The sequence below is a fragment of the Phasianus colchicus genome, chromosome 1 (assembly GCF_987193195.1).
Source record: "Phasianus colchicus chromosome 1, bPhaCol1.hap1.1, whole genome shotgun sequence".
NCBI classification, from domain to species: domain Eukaryota; kingdom Metazoa; phylum Chordata; class Aves; order Galliformes; family Phasianidae; genus Phasianus; species Phasianus colchicus.
Window position 1 is genome coordinate 133891859 of NC_143436.1, and position 15549 is coordinate 133907407.

At 39.8% G+C, this 15549-nt stretch overlaps 2 protein-coding genes across 4 annotated transcripts in view; one reads left to right on the forward strand and one right to left on the reverse strand.

Moving 5' to 3' along the window:
- Positions 1 to 4172, forward strand: part of EIF5B (eukaryotic translation initiation factor 5B) — a 32030-nt gene extending 27858 nt beyond the window's left edge. Inside the window, exons 20-24 of the mRNA XM_031605221.2 lie at positions 100 to 176; positions 285 to 449; positions 1352 to 1490; positions 2026 to 2187; positions 2627 to 4172. Of these exons, the coding sequence (XP_031461081.1) occupies positions 100 to 176; positions 285 to 449; positions 1352 to 1490; positions 2026 to 2187; positions 2627 to 2734 (651 nt within the window). The 3' untranslated portion in view covers positions 2735 to 4172. The remainder of the gene's footprint in view (positions 1 to 99; positions 177 to 284; positions 450 to 1351; positions 1491 to 2025; positions 2188 to 2626) is intronic.
- Positions 4173 to 5997: 1825 nt separating this feature from the next.
- Positions 5998 to 15549, reverse strand: part of REV1 (REV1 DNA directed polymerase) — a 56130-nt gene continuing 46578 nt past the window's right edge. For 2 of the 3 annotated variants that reach the window (XM_031605219.2, XM_031605218.2), the window contains 6 exons: positions 12856 to 13089; positions 10132 to 10240; positions 8928 to 9139; positions 8589 to 8745; positions 7606 to 7708; positions 5998 to 6380 (listed from right to left, as the gene is read on the reverse strand). In XM_031605219.2, coding sequence (XP_031461079.2) covers positions 6269 to 6380; positions 7606 to 7708; positions 8589 to 8745; positions 8928 to 9139; positions 10132 to 10240; positions 12856 to 13089 — 927 coding nt within the window. In that variant the 3' untranslated portion in view covers positions 5998 to 6268. The other variant, XM_090127301.1, reaches the window with a different exon arrangement.

Here is a 15549-nt window from a genome sequence, read left to right on the forward strand (position 1 = left end):
ATTGTTTCTATTGCTGTGTGGTGGAGTTTGAGTTGATAACTGTTTCCTTTCAACTCAGAAAGGTCAGTGACTAATGTGTGTGTCTTTTCTCTTCAATAGTATGCAGGAATTAATATAGGTCCTGTCCATAAAAAAGATGTTATGAAGGCATCCGTTATGTTGGAGCACGACCCACAGTAAGTGAGCTCTTTGCTTTACAGTGTTGGTAAATGCATAGTGGTGTTTTGGGAAGCCTCTGTTCTTAGCTGCAGTTCTGTGAACTGCCTGACTTCTTTCTGTTGCAGATATGCAGTCATCCTGGCATTTGATGTGAGGATCGAACGTGATGCGCAGGAAATGGCTGATAGCTTAGGAGTGCGAATTTTTAGTGCTGAAATAATTTATCACTTATTTGATGCCTTCACAAAATATAGACAAGACTACAAAAAACAGAAACAAGAAGAATTCAAGTAAGTAAAAGCAGTCCTATTCTGCATGCTTCGTAAGTAACACAGTCTCTTAATCCTTTTATTACTAAATGAAAATGCATTTTGCTTGTTGATTGCAAGTTATTCCTTAGAAGCAGTGAAGGAAGGAAAAGAGGAAGAAGATGGGACAATAAACTGTTAGTTTTCAGGAATACAGTCCAGTCTAAACGTTTACATCTGGGATTAGGTTTAGTAGGGTGGGACTTGTGAAGTCATTACAAGACTTAGCTCATACAATATGGAGCGTTCTTAATAAGGTTTCCCTCATGTACTTGGCTGTTTTTCCTACTTTCTGACAGATGGGAGCTGCAGAGTTGAGAAAGCAAGCAGAAGGATTTGGGTTCTACTGTTTCATGTTTATGTAATTCCAGTGAACAGGGCTCAGTTCTGACTGTAATAGCATGAATCATCATTTAAGGATTTGTGGGGATCCAAAACTTAATTTTTGGAATCTGGTCCTCAGTAAAGACAGTAAACCAGTTTATTTTTAATCCAAATTTGAGACTGTATAGCTCAACATTTTAAAATACTTGTTCACAAACAAAAGTTTTGAATTTCTTCAGTCGCTGATGGATTGTGGCAACACTTCTCATGCTCCTCTGAGGTTATAATTGTACTGCAATTACTGTTCCTTTGGTCACAGTCTTAGCCAGTGCCTGAGCCAGTCACAACAAAATCCATGACATCCTTGCCTGGTCATTGTCACCTATAGTTCTTGAAGATGGAGTATTGAGTAGAATCAGCAGAGAATTTTTCTCCCTGATGCTTTGTCAAGTGACACTGTTAGAATAAACACCTAGGCTGTATGATAGAGGGCAGAACTGTGTGCTCTGGTTGCTGTTGCAGCATCTATTTCAAAATGCCTTTTCTTTGTTGTCTTCCAGGCATATAGCAGTATTTCCTTGCAAGATGAAAATACTCCCTCAGTTTATTTTCAACTCCCGTGACCCAATAGTGATGGGTGTGGTTGTGGAGGCAGGCCAGGTGAAGCAGGGGACCCCCATGTGTGTACCCAGCAAAAACGTGAGTAAGAGCTTCTTCCCAAGGATGCTTGATCTAGCTGGTAGTTGCTGGGGTGATGCACCAGGAAATGTTTGCATGCACTTCCTCGTTGTGCAGAATTTTGGCAGAGGAGATGAGAGAGTTTTAGATCAGTTATTGCAATGATCAGCCATCAGGCTACTCTGCTGGAAGAGTTGCATCCTGCAGCAAAGAGTGCCCTGCCAAGAAGCATAGCATGGTTGTGGCAGGCAGCCTCTCTCCTCCTTCATGCAATTTTGATGTTGTGATGCAGAGTAACAAGCAAAACTTCCACTGCTGGTTGCTAGTAAGGGGAGAACTCAAGTCTTGATGTTCTGAAGGATAACAAATAAGGCAGATGAGCTACAGAGGGGTTGGCACCGCTGCCCTTTTCCATGTATGCTCACAGTGCTCATTGCTTTTGCATGTTCTGAGGTAGTGGCTCTGATAGCTTCACGTGAGCAACTAGTAAGAATTGAGAGAGCACCCATGCACAGGTTTTACTGATCTATCTTACAGTTTCTTCCTTGTGTTACAGTTTGTTGACATTGGAATAGTTACAAGTATTGAAATAAACCACAAGCCAGTGGAGGTGGCAAAAAAAGGCCAAGAAGTGTGTGTTAAAATAGAACCTATTCCTGGTGAATCACCGAAAATGTATGGACGGCATTTTGAAGCAACAGACATCCTCGTCAGTAAGGTAAAAGCCAGTTGTATTTGTGGTGTATGACATAGGGGTAATGAAGTGAAACAGTCATGTGAAGCTTGAAAAACTGATACTAGTGACTCTCATTGGAGACAGGGAGCCACTTGAAATTCCTCGTATAGGGCTTTGTTCTGTTTTTCCATAGCCTTATTATGTTTCCGTAGCCTTATTATGATTTCTGTAGTAGTGCTGCTCAGGAGAGCCAAAGGAACGAGATACTGTAGCTAAAAGCACTTGGAAGCTCAGTGCACCAGAGGGGAAAACTAGTAAGTGAGCTGTTTGCATACCGTTGTCTGTCGTTGGTGCTCACAGCTCACCCTTTCCTGTTCTGTAGATGGGTGCCTTTTCTATAGGTTACTGTTCCTGGTGTGTGAAAAGCTGCCTTTGTCAACATGCACATCTGTTTCTGATGGGCTTGTCTTGTGTGTTACAGATCAGCCGTCAGTCCATCGATGCTCTGAAGGACTGGTTCAGGGACGAAATGCAGAAATCTGACTGGCAGCTCATAGTGGAGCTGAAGAAAGTGTTTGAAATCATCTAGATAACTTTTTACAGCGATGGGAAGCAGGAATAGACTTGCTACTTCTGTTTTAAAAGTTACCAACAAAGTCATATACTGAAGACAGTGTTGGATATATGTTTGGGAGGAAAATATGTGGATAAAATGTTTTCCATGAGAAACCAAGAAATTTACACTGGTTTGACAGTGGTCAATTTACATGTTCCCACGGTTCCAATGTGCCTGTTCACCTTTCCCACCACCCTTCCCAATACTGGCTGCTGTTTTAAAGTTTGCCCTTTCTTCTCTTACACCTTCCTTCCACCCTTTTTCCCTCCTCTCCAAAATAAAGTAAAATAAATTGAATTTTTATTACAGAACTAAAGCTCTTTCACTTTTATACTGATGAGATCAGTACTGCAGTATTTGATTAACTAAGCTTCTGCAGACTTTGTGATTCTTGGGACATTTTTGATGTAAGAAGTACTTCTTTATTTATGCATACCTCTTTCCTTGACTCTCTTTTCCAACATTCTTCTGCTTTGTGCCTATAGACATTTTTTTAAATAGACAACTAGGCAATTGGATCTTTCTGTATTTGCTTTGTGTGAAATGATGTAAAGCATAGTTGGCCGCCTTCTACTGCTTGTACAGTTCATGACAGTCAACCTGTAATCATTATAACGCAGAGCTGCAATAAAGGAGATGGACATACAGCTGCTCGTTTGACAGTGCTTCAATAAACAAAATGTCCCTCGTGAGTTGCAGGTCAGAACGATGGGAGGGTCGTGGTGGGGAGGAAGCTGGATGTGTCATCTCTGCAGCTGCTGCAAAGTGAGTAAGTGCTGACTTCAGGTGCTGACCTGTGGTCACGCATCATGGTAGGACTGGTCCTGTTCAGAAGGCGTTTTCTTTCTGTGGTTTGTGATGACCAGGAATCAGTGCCATCCCACCATCTCCATTCCTTCACTCTCTCAGTCTGCCTTTCCTCAAGCACTCCTCTGTTAATGTACAGCTTGGGGAGAGAGCTGGGAAACAAACACGAGCTGAAGTGAAATCCATAACTATCTAATGATTTAAAATATAAGAATTTAACTTGCAGTGAGCAGTTTCTTCTGTCACTTAGATCTCTCTTCTTTAATTGGAAAAAAAAAATGAATTTTATATGGGGGACTGTATATGCTCCATTACAAAGGAACATTTAATAACTTGCCACCTTTGATAATGGAATTTTATTGAACTTACCAGGATTTTTTTTTGTTTGTTAGACTTTATCTTGCCCTGGAAAAGGACTTTTTCATCTTGTTAGAGTGAGGTTAGACTCACATCACTGCACTTGGCTGTGGCTTAGAACAGAATGAGTTCCGGTGTCTCAGAGGAGACTGCAATTAATTAATTGTTAGAATTTTTTTTTCCCAAACTATGCAATCACTGAAGTTACACTAATAAAAGATGTTAAGATCATGGATGTCAACTAATGTGGTCTTGATGTGTTCTTAATTTGTTTCTTCACACCCAGAGATGCTGTTACAAAACTAGTAAAATACCTTCATTAAACGGTGTAAGGGGAGCAGAAAACTTGAATAAAATATTTAGGGGTTTGAAGCAGAGCTCAATAAGGGAGAATGGAATTATCAGTTAAAAGTAATCCTCTTCTTGAAGATGCAGGCTTCAAGTATATCTCGAGCAGCACTCAAAGGATCAGAGTTGTGTACCTGAAACCTAGTGAGCTAAATACTTGTTTGAACTGCAGCACATACATTCTTCTCCCTAACAGCAGAATAGAGAAAAGGAATGGAAGTGCCTGTAACTATGTATGTCCCAGTTGTGTTTTGAGTATTCGTCTACTGCTCAGGACTCCAGAAGGCCTCTGAACAATCTTCTCCAGGGTTTAGTTACAGGGATGTGGGAAGGAGTTTAAAGGAATTTTTTGTACTTTGTCAATTAAGAGCGGAGATAGGACTGTCTATTTTCCTTACTCCTCTCTTGGTGTCTGTATACATGGATGAGATTCCCCACCCTTATCAGAGCTGAACAATTGCAGTGCTCTAAGCCTTCCCTTGTATGAGATGCTCCATTCTCTTTATCACCTGGATTAGGTTCAGTCTGTCCATGCCTGTTTGCGCAGAGCTCAGAGCTGTCCCACTCCTTTACCCTGCTGATGCCAACTCTTCCTTATGCAGCCCAGGAAGCTGTGGACCACCCCTCCTGTGAAAGAGCCCTGTTGGCTCATGTCTAACTTGAGCAACTGTATTCCATCTTTCAATTCTACAGTAATTTTGACCCACCCACCCCCAGATTTTTTCATAAAAAGATTTTCTCACCATTTGGGTTTCCTTCAAGTGCATTCGGGTTTTCTTTTCAGGTGGCTGAACCTTCCTTCAAGATACTGAGCTAAATGTTACTACATGAGGCTGATATGTGTCTAGAAAAGCAGACTTGTCCAAAACACCAACAACAGAGGTGTAAGCATATAAATCCTTTATCTTGAACAAATTGTTGGGGTTATTTCATAGAATATCCCAAGTTGGAAGGAACCCATTAAGACCATCAAGTCCAACTCCTCGCTTCACACAGGACCACCCAAAAAATGAGACCAAATGTCAGAGAGCAGTGTCCTGGCCCTTCTTGAACTCTGGCAGCTTGGGGCAGTGACCACAGCCCTGAGGTGTCTGTTCCAGAGCCTGACCACACTCTGGTCAGAACCTTTTCCTGATACCAGGTATAGACCCCTTCTTGACAGACTTCTGCTACTCACACTCCCCCTGTTGTAGCACAGAGGAAATGCATGTTACCTGGTGGGATGTGAAGAGTGGAACATGACTCCACTCCAAGTACAAGCAATTCAGAGGACTGATACAGACTTATTGCTCCACTCTGGCTTACTCTCTAGCATAAAGGGCTTATTTTGAGTAACTTTAAGGGTCTTCATTTGTTCTCCTTCATAAGCACATAGCTCAAGGACACCTGAATATGCAGACCTCAGAGAGCACATGTACCTCAGCTACCACCTGTGCTGGGAATGCCTGGGAAATGCTGGCTTCTTTTACTGAAGGATGAAGCAGAAATGAGATGGTATTTTTCCCTTGGTCTGAGATCTGTGGAGCCAGAAATAAGAGTGCAGCAGATGGACATACAGCAGTCTCCTGTGTATGCTGAGACAGCATCAGTGTGTAGGACTTCATGAAATGAATCAAAGCTGCAGCATTAATAGAAGGGGTTAGTGATATTCAAACTGAAGCATGACAAAATAGAATCAGTACAAAAATATACATACAGTTCTTTATTAAACAACTGTAAACACTTCACTGTAAAAATCCATAAAACTTTATAAACAAACATTTTGTAAATAGATTCTATACTACAATAAAAGAATTTTAACACAATTATTTACATGCAATACTGACAAATTTGGCACTTTCTGAAAAGAAATGTACAAAACACTTTGTTGTTTAAAAAGAAATTTGAAATTATAAAAACTCAGGGCATTACTATCATGCACTTTGCAAATACCTCACAAGCACTTATGGCACAGCTAGCAGAGAGCTCCAGGCTCTCAAGTTCCTCACTACAAGTTCAGATAACTTTTAATGTGCTTCCATAAGTTTGCTGTAAAACTACCTGAACATTGTCAAGAATGAAGTCAAATGCCATATTCCAAACTGATTCCACAGATGACTGCATTAACCTGAAAGGAAGAAAAAATAGAAAAAAAAAAAGGGTGAAAATGACCATTACAGAACCAGCTTTTCTTACTTTTGGTCTACAAATTGAAAAACAATTATCACAGAAATGATTAAGGGACTTTCCAACGACTTTACACAAAAGAACCCAACATGGCAAGTTTTACAGAATCACAGAAGTTTCTGCATCTCTATCTTTCCTTTCTCAAGCTAACACACAGGCACTACACCTCTCTCTCAACAAATGCCAGTGATAACTATGGCATTTTAATCATATGTCTGGGGGACTCTATACTGTGTGTGCACCTACAAGTGGAACCAAATCACACACAGATAAGTGTGAGTTAGTTCTATTGTTCAGCTGCTACTAAAAGAAAAGCAAAGCTAAGTAAAAAATACCCAAGGAAGATAGAGCCACTGTGTTCTCTCTCTCTCCCCTTACCAGTCACCTCCTGGATGACTGCTGCAGGACAGCAGAGGGCTCCTACATGTACAGCTTTGGAGGATCTAATGTCAGTGCCACATGGACAACTGCGTATCTTTCAATTCCATGTCCCTTGTCCTGTGCTTGCTGCCATCAGAGCACATCTCACATTTGGGGACCAGCAATGATATCTGATGCTTTCTGATAAGTTTTATAAATAATTTACAATATTCAACAGAACAGTTCACTGCAGATATCTTGTTTTCTGAGGCCTAAAGACATCCCATAATACAAAAGTTGTAGTCCTTTGGGCATGACTGGATCTGTGAAATAAATGTTTTCATGATCTAAGAAACAGAAAGCTGAGCTACATGGTTAAGCGTCAGTTGGTAAACAGGCCACAAATGGGAACTGTGCCTCCTGACTCGTGGGAGGAGTAATAGCACAGCAACTAAGCAACAGGAATGTTTAATGGGGTTGGAGAGGTGAGACAGGATCCAGATACAGAACTGTAATCAGGTGAGATTTAAGGTAGGGTGATAAATGAATGAAAACAGACTGAAGAAAAGGGATAATGACACAAAACTTTGTAGCAAATACTTTTTAAATGCTATTATTAATTTTTCAGACTATCTGTTTCATCAGCCCAACTCTCTCCCTCTCCCCACTTTATTAATGTTTAATAAAATTAAAGCTCAAAATATTAACACTCATCAATTAAATGTCTAACAGGCTTGTGGCCTCATAAATATCTATTGCAAAAGTGCTAACAATTTAAATATCACAAGTATTAGCAACTAAGCTACCTTTTCATGTACTTAACAACCAGATCCAGTTTTTCCAAATCTTTTTCTTCTATTAGATCAGTACAATACTTCACAACCTGCAGAATGTCTTCTTCCATAGGATCTGTAAAAAAACAATGAGAAGAATGGAGAGAACTTTTCTCAAAGTCCACTCTCAATACAACCAAAGAATAATTAGAATGCACTAGAAGAAAACAAGGCAGTGTTAGCACTTCAGCTGCCAATCTGACAACTGCTGTATTCCCATACCTCCCCCCAGCATCAGAAGTTCTGTACACAAGTGGATTGCAACACCCTGAAGCATCACACTCTTTTTTATCCTCTCCTCCTTTAAGGACAAATGGCAACCAAAGGACAAGGGAAAAGAAAAAGTGACTTAGATTGGAATGGTTCTTTCAGAACTCTTGAGGAAAATGGCACTGTCCAGGAAATGTAGACTCCTGCAGGTCAGATTTCCCAAGATATGGAGGCATTGCTAATTGTGTGACACGATGAAGATTTAAATCACAATTTAACAACAGTGTTATACTTTTGCATTTTATTCTAGAATTCATTCTGGCAGTTTTTTATGTGAAAAAATATGCATTCCTTTTCCTCTAAAACAGCAATTTCATAAGTGGAATTCCCTTTTAAAAGCTTTAATCCATAGAGATTTACCATACTGGACAAAGTAAGAAAAACCTTTTATACAAGAAACATCAAGGCATTACACAAGAACCTGACACATGGGCTGAAGAGAAGAGCAGGTAGATTGTCATGATGCTAAACACAGAACAGGAGCTGGCAAAAACAAAGAACAACTGAGTAGGAAGAATCAAGTTACTGCAGGACTGCAAAGCATTAAGAAGTTAAGATCACTGTGAAAAGTAACCACCAAAAGGAACACTGATGAAAGATGGAAGAAAATATGAAGAGCTTGCTAAAAAAATAGAAAGTTCTCCCTGTGATGCAAGTAACATCATCACTAGCATGGAATCCATTACCTGAAATAGTTGTTATCCATTCTTTCAGCAGCGTTTTTACATCATTGAATTCAACAGCTCCAGCCAAATTGGGTGCCTGTGGCCTGAAGGAACCACACTGTTCAGTCTGCAAAGCTGATGGGTCTGAAGCATCTGAAGTTGATGGAACTGCTTCTAGCTGTTTGAAACATAAGTCGGTAATGCTCAGTCTGACAAGTATGGTAACACCAAAGACACACATGCATTGTAATGATCTAGTAAAGAATCCAGGAGAGAAAACAAGCTATATTTGTGAACACCGACAAAATCTAAAGCAAGGGATGTGGCTTTACTGAAAGCTGTCGTTAGGGCTCCAATTACCTGAACAGCTGCTCCTTCCTGTTTCAAGAAACCATCCATTAGCTTCTGTGGGCTTCCAGATGTAGCTGGCATGTTTTTCGCAGGGCTACCCAGGAGTTTGTTTTTCAGAGGACTCTGAATCTTTTTTACAGGACTGACTGGATTTTTTTTCCTGATTTTTTTCTTATTTTTTGTTGCTGCATGCTTCAGTTGTAGGCAAGGATTTTTTGATACTAAAAAACACAGGAATAGTCAATGACTGATGCATCTAAAGTCAAATGCTTTTTCACTGAAAAGGACACTATCTTCTGCAAAAACTATGAATCAATTAGGTAAATATAACCTAAATAGACTTAACGTGCACCTGTCATTGCAGATACTGGCAATATTTTAGGTATCTGGAAAGCACTTGCCTAAACATCTGTATCCTCGGGATACTCAACCATCCATAAGCCTTTCAATATCAAGCATTTCAGTGCTTGAATATGTGCAGCTATTGAAATCTGAAGCCTACTGGACAAGGTGGCTCACCCTAGAGCCCTCTCCAACCCAGATACCTGCTAAGACTTCTCTCCTGTGGGTACCAGCAGAACCAGCAGCAAAGAGCACCTCAAAGTGCTCTTATGTGCAGTGGCCCGCTACCCATGAAATCAAGGTTTCATTGTAATAATGCAGCACTCAACTGACAATGAACTCTGGCATTTCCAACCCATTTCATAACAAGCAAATTCACAGGGAATTTATCTTCTATCTTTCTACTGATTACATAAAGGAGACCCAGGTGACCAGGTAGGAGTAAAATCATCTCTCAGACATGGTGACATGTATCAATTATTACCCTGAAGCACGTACTATTGCTATATAAACCAAGAGAATGCTAGTCCAAATGTACTTGTTCATCTACCTAAGTACTGAAGATGCAGTGCTTTAAATCAAGAGACATACCAAGTTGACATTCCATTCTGCAAACATATGGACATGGGTGGGTTTAGTGCCACAGTCCCAATGAATTGAATTAATTACCCGTTTAAGTAAAGCCAGGCATCTGTTTGCAAAATGAGGCCACAGCTGGTTGTAACTCACTATCAAAAATAGAGAAATTTGATTTAACACAGTATCTTCCCAGAAGCTTTATTTACATTTACATAGCATTGAGGGATGCATATATCTTTTCAGGTATTAAACAACTCCTACACAAAAGCACTGTACAACTATATATACTTACCAAAAGCATTAGCAGGTTGCTGCTCTGGTTGCTTTTGCCTTTGATCATATGCATCTTTCAGCTCTGCTTGCAACTCAGCAGGCAGTGCAGCAAAAACCTCGGGGTCCACCTGAACAGTGACAGAAGGAAGATTCATTTGATTATTTTGCCAGTCATCAGCAGTGTCTGCTTTCCTCTACACTACCCACATGAGAAAGGTATTTACATTTTATGCCAAGCAAAAACAGATGAGATACACTGTAAAACTGAAACACTGTAAAATAGACTGCATGATTTCTTCTTGTACTTTAGCTTGTAAAATGACAATATTTTCCTTTTAACATAACATTTATTATTTCACAAGTTACTATTTATAGATGTGTAACACACTAACCATCAGAAATGATCAGAGGTGCTAATAACTGCTTTTCCCAAGATGTTTCACCTTTATTCAGCTGCTATTAACAGCACAGCTAAACCTAACTCAGAGAACAGCCATTAAACTGACAAACTCAAATCTCTTCACAACCAAACATTTGTTCCTCTCTTTGTTTTGATACTGCTACACAAACCTCAGGTAAACATCCTTGGGAACGGTCTCACTTCTTTAAATGCAGCAGAAGTCCAACTACTTTATATCCTGAACTAACGCAAAAGGTTTTCAGAAGTCCATCCCTTCGTTTACTGATAAGAACACAGCCCCTAGCCAATTAACTCCTAAGGCCTCAGTTCTTTTTTAAATAAAAATTTTATTTAATACAAGCATGTTAGAAAAGTTAATGTTCACTGGTTAAACATGCAAGAGTCAGGAAAATGGGAGGCCCAGTATCCAGTACTAACAACTTTTTTTTTGGCGCACATACACTGCAACTGTTCTGTTCCAAGACTTTACAATTCCTTTCAGGAATAATACAGTATAGGGAGATGAACATAGTTTTGTTCTTCCCCCCATCCCTGCCTTCTAAAAGTACAGCAGTCGCTGTACTCACGTTGCCCAATTACATCTATCATGCAGCTGTATCACATTATGGAAAACATCACTTCTTAATCATTTCAGCAAACAGATACCAGCACTTTTCACATGCTGTACAAGTTCTAAACAGAACCTTTACCACATTAAGGCAATGTAAGGAGGAGGTGCAGATCTGCCACCAGCAGTTCGCCTCACTTCTACAAATGTCATTCACTTCTGAGTGTAGGCTTTGCTTTCTTGGAAGTGGCTGAACATCTGTCTACTAATACAAAGTCGTGGATTAACTCCTTGTTCTCACAGAAGGGCCTGGGTTGAAAAGGACCACAATGATCATCTAGTTTCAGCCCCCCTGATATGTGCAGGGTAGCCAATCACCAGACCAGACTGCCCAGAGCCACATCCAGCCTGGCTTTGAATGCCTCCAGGGATGGGGCATCCACAACCTCTTTGGGCAACCTTGTTTTGCTTTGCTTGTGTGCACAGCTTTTGTTTTACCTAGTAAGCTGTCTTCATCTCAGCCCACAAGTTTTCTCCCTTGAGCAGGCAGGCAGCTGTGTGATGCTGACCTGCCCAGATGATATATCCCACAAATTCATTTTACACAGCACAGTGTAATTCAACCCTTAAGTCCAGGACACGTTCATTAACAGGTGAGAATTTAACTACATAATTCAAGAAAGCTGAGGGATGGAGAAATCACTTCCTATTCTCACAGTATTTCCATACAGAAAAGCCAAATTTGCCATCTAGGAATGAAAATTGATCCAGCTGTTTTTGAACCAATTAACTTGAATTAAGGTGAAGAAATTTTAGTAGCAGAATGGACTGTACATTTTAAAAATAATAATAATTATTTTAACTACCATTTCCTGAAAGCAGGTCAGGAATTTCATCTAAATTTCTATACATTCTTTGACAGCCAAGCATCAGTATGCCTCAGAAACAGCACCAAATATCCCTTTACAAATGTAATTTGTTGCCAGCACATTGAGAACAACAATGTAGCAACAGCAAATGGAAAAGTAAAATTGAGCAGTATCACCAATAATTTTAAATTATGCATATGCAAGATACTGTATCTCTGTGTATCCCAATCTGTGATTTTTTTTTTTTTTTTTTTTTTTTTTGCCCTACATTTGTTTAACATCATTTTGGATTAAAAGGTGGAATATCACCAGAAGCATCATTACTGCTGCCTCCTCCCCACTCCAGGCCACTATTCTGAGGAACCTCACACTTTCCTTGCCCTGGACCAGCTATATAGGAGCCCTTTTCAGCATTATGGAGAAATGCACAATCTTTACCCAGGCCTGCCTTTCTCAGAGGAACGTGATGTAAACAATCACATCTACAGAAGCTAGAGGGTTGGCTTTACACCATCAGAGCATCCACACTTAAACACAGTGAGTCTCCTGTGAACAGCTAAGCAGATTTTAGGATGGCTTTAGACTGATGGTGCAGCATAGCTCAGCCGCAATGCAGAAAAACAATTATTTACACACTAGGTCACAAAGCAAAGTGTAAACAAGGTTTTGCATTACGAGGACAAACATGCATATTGATGACTATAAATCTTTAATAAATAAATGCCATCATTATACTTTGTGATAGAGCAAGTTATATTTAAAAGCACAGACTTCTAAAAGATATTAAAGGATTATCATTCATTTTGAGTCAGTAACAGATTCTAGCAATTCTGTCTCAAGAAAAAGCTGCTAGCTCTTCTTGTAGGTGGAAAGTTGATGTTTATTGATGTCTTGCAAATATCCTACCTGTGAGAAAGCTGGCAAGGCTATTACATTAATTCCCATATTGGCATTTGGTTCTTGGAGCTCTGGTACTTGTAAAAGCACTGTTCCAACTGGCTGTGAGAGAAGTGCAGTGTTACATCCATTTATTGGCTCTCTTTTGCTGTCTCCATAGGTCTCTCCTTGCTGTATGGTGTAGATTTGCTCTACTTGTTCCCGGAGATCGGGTGGCAGAGCTTCTAACACAGACTTATCTAGCTACAAATACAAGAAAAAAAAAAAACAAAAACCTTTTAGATGTCCCTGAAGAACTGATCACAAAGTCATTTTCAGTGTAAGAAGAAAAAAAAGAAAATAGTTCTATAGTCTTTGCGTTTGAGGGGGAAAAAAATTCACCTTAACCTGTGAATGTGCAAACCTTTGGGGACCTGGCAGTTATGCTTTGCAGCAACAAAATGTAAAAAGCATAAAATAGAAATAATCATTTAACACCATGTAGGCAGCAAATACAACTGCTCACTTTTCTCTTTTTACAGTATCTAGTGTTCTCGTCTCAAACTGTAAGCAAGCTTTCCTCAAAGTCCTCTCATTCCAAGTTTGCTATGTGTAACATCACTATAAAGATCCTCTGGAAATCCTGGGTTTAAAATATCATGCTGTTCCTTTCCTAGCACACAGTATATATAACTAGCAGTAAAGAACTAACTGTCACCACTCCTTCCTCATAATGAATTCCATATTATGATATAGTTATGAAACAAAAGGGAAGAGGAGCATAATGTGCCATAAGGCCACCAAGGCTTTAAGAACTACACTGCACAATTAGTGCATGTTTCTCCTGTTCTTACATTTTGCTCCTACAGCAGAATCTGAGCAAGTGGTGGAACTCCCTATTTTTCAGCCACGTTGTTTTTAAATCATGAGATACTTCAGCATTACATTACAGAAAAATAAAAGTTTTCTGCCAAAAGCATACTCAGCTTCTACAAATGTATAACTACTAGGGAAAGCTGTTAACAAAATGTCAGCAATTGCTTTTGCAGCTTTAAATTACAGAAATAAAAATCAGAAATTTTTACAGTGAAGCATATAAGTCTGCTTATACCTAAGGTATTGACAGGATTCAACTTGCTCATAACTGACCTTTAAAGCAGATACCAGCTGGGAAAGATAACGTGGGGGCTAGAAATAAGGAGGTTCTTCCTGTGTTAGAGAATCAACAGCCAATCAACCAACCAACCAACCCTACACCTTTACTTAAAGACTGTCCTCCTCTCATCTAAAAGCTGACATTCCTTGCTTCAATGTCACTTGAAAAAAGTATGAGAAAAAAATAACGCTAAAAATTACATTTAAAAAGTTAGTAATAAACCAAATAGACACAACTCTAAGAGCTAACGTAAGAATAAGGAATTCACAAACCTACATCATATCAAAAGCACTCTAACATTAAACACTGATTACAGAACGTGCCTCATTTCTCTGATGGAAACTTTTCTGAAGTTCATTCATGTTTTTCACAACTAGAATTCATAATTTTTGTTGAAATGAGAAAAAAGTGTCAGCAGAGTTGCCACACTGATTTGAAGAGAGGAAATTTTAAGCTACCAGGGAAGCAAGTTAGCAGTTCTGCTGGGAATCCAGGGGTCCAAGAAAGCTGGTCACTTTTTAAGAACCACTTGCACAGGAACAAGCAGTCCCATTGTACCATAAGTCTAACAAGCAGCACAGAAAATGGGCTTGGTTAACATGAAACTCTTCTTGGAACTTGAGCAGGAAAAGATAATGTGTGATCTCTAGAAACTCTGCAGGTTGATTACAGAGTTGCGGTTTGCATTTGGAGGAAGAAAACAAGAAACACTAAAGCTTGAGTTGACACTGGCCACTACGGTATAAGATAACAAGAAAGGCTCTTTTTAAGTATCTCAGCAGCAAGCTGAGATCTAAAGAAAACAATTGAATGACATTTGATGCACATGGCCACCTAACCATTAAGAATGAGGAGATGGTGGAGACATTTAGTGCCTTTTCTGCCTCTGTTTTTAACATTAATAACAGATCTTTGGCTGCCAAGTCCTCAGAGCTGGAGGACCACGAAGCAGCAATGTTACATTTGTGGTCACCAAAACCAAAGGGACTATTTGGATCAACTCAAATCTTCCTAAGTCCTGCAGCCTGGCAGGATTCAGCGCTGAGTGCAGGACTCAGTAGGTGTCATGGCTGAACAACCTCAACATTTACCAAAGCTCTTGGGGTCTGCGGAGGCACTTGATAAATGGAACCTAGACAACACTATTCCAATTGACATAAAGGCTATGAGAGAAGACTTGGGGAACTACAATCTGTTGGTCTAACCCCAATAACTGGAGAAGTTATGGAGAAGATTATCCTGGGTGCTATCAAAAGGTATTTGAAGAATAAAGCTATTACCAGACAGATAACGTGCTTATCAGGAAGAAGTCCTCTTCTACGATAAGGTCACCTGCTTAGCAGGTGAAGGGAAGGTGGTTGAAGTATTCTCTCTGGATTTTAATAAGGTGTTTGATACTGTCCTCGAAGTATTCTTCTGGACAAGCTGTCCAGCTGAGAGATGGTACACACTATGTTGGGTGATGAACTTCTGAAGAGTACAGCTGAAAAGTTTGTAGACATCAGGGCTATACCTGACTGGCAGCCAGTCATTAGCAGTGCTGCCCTTGATTCTTGGGCCGGTCCTGT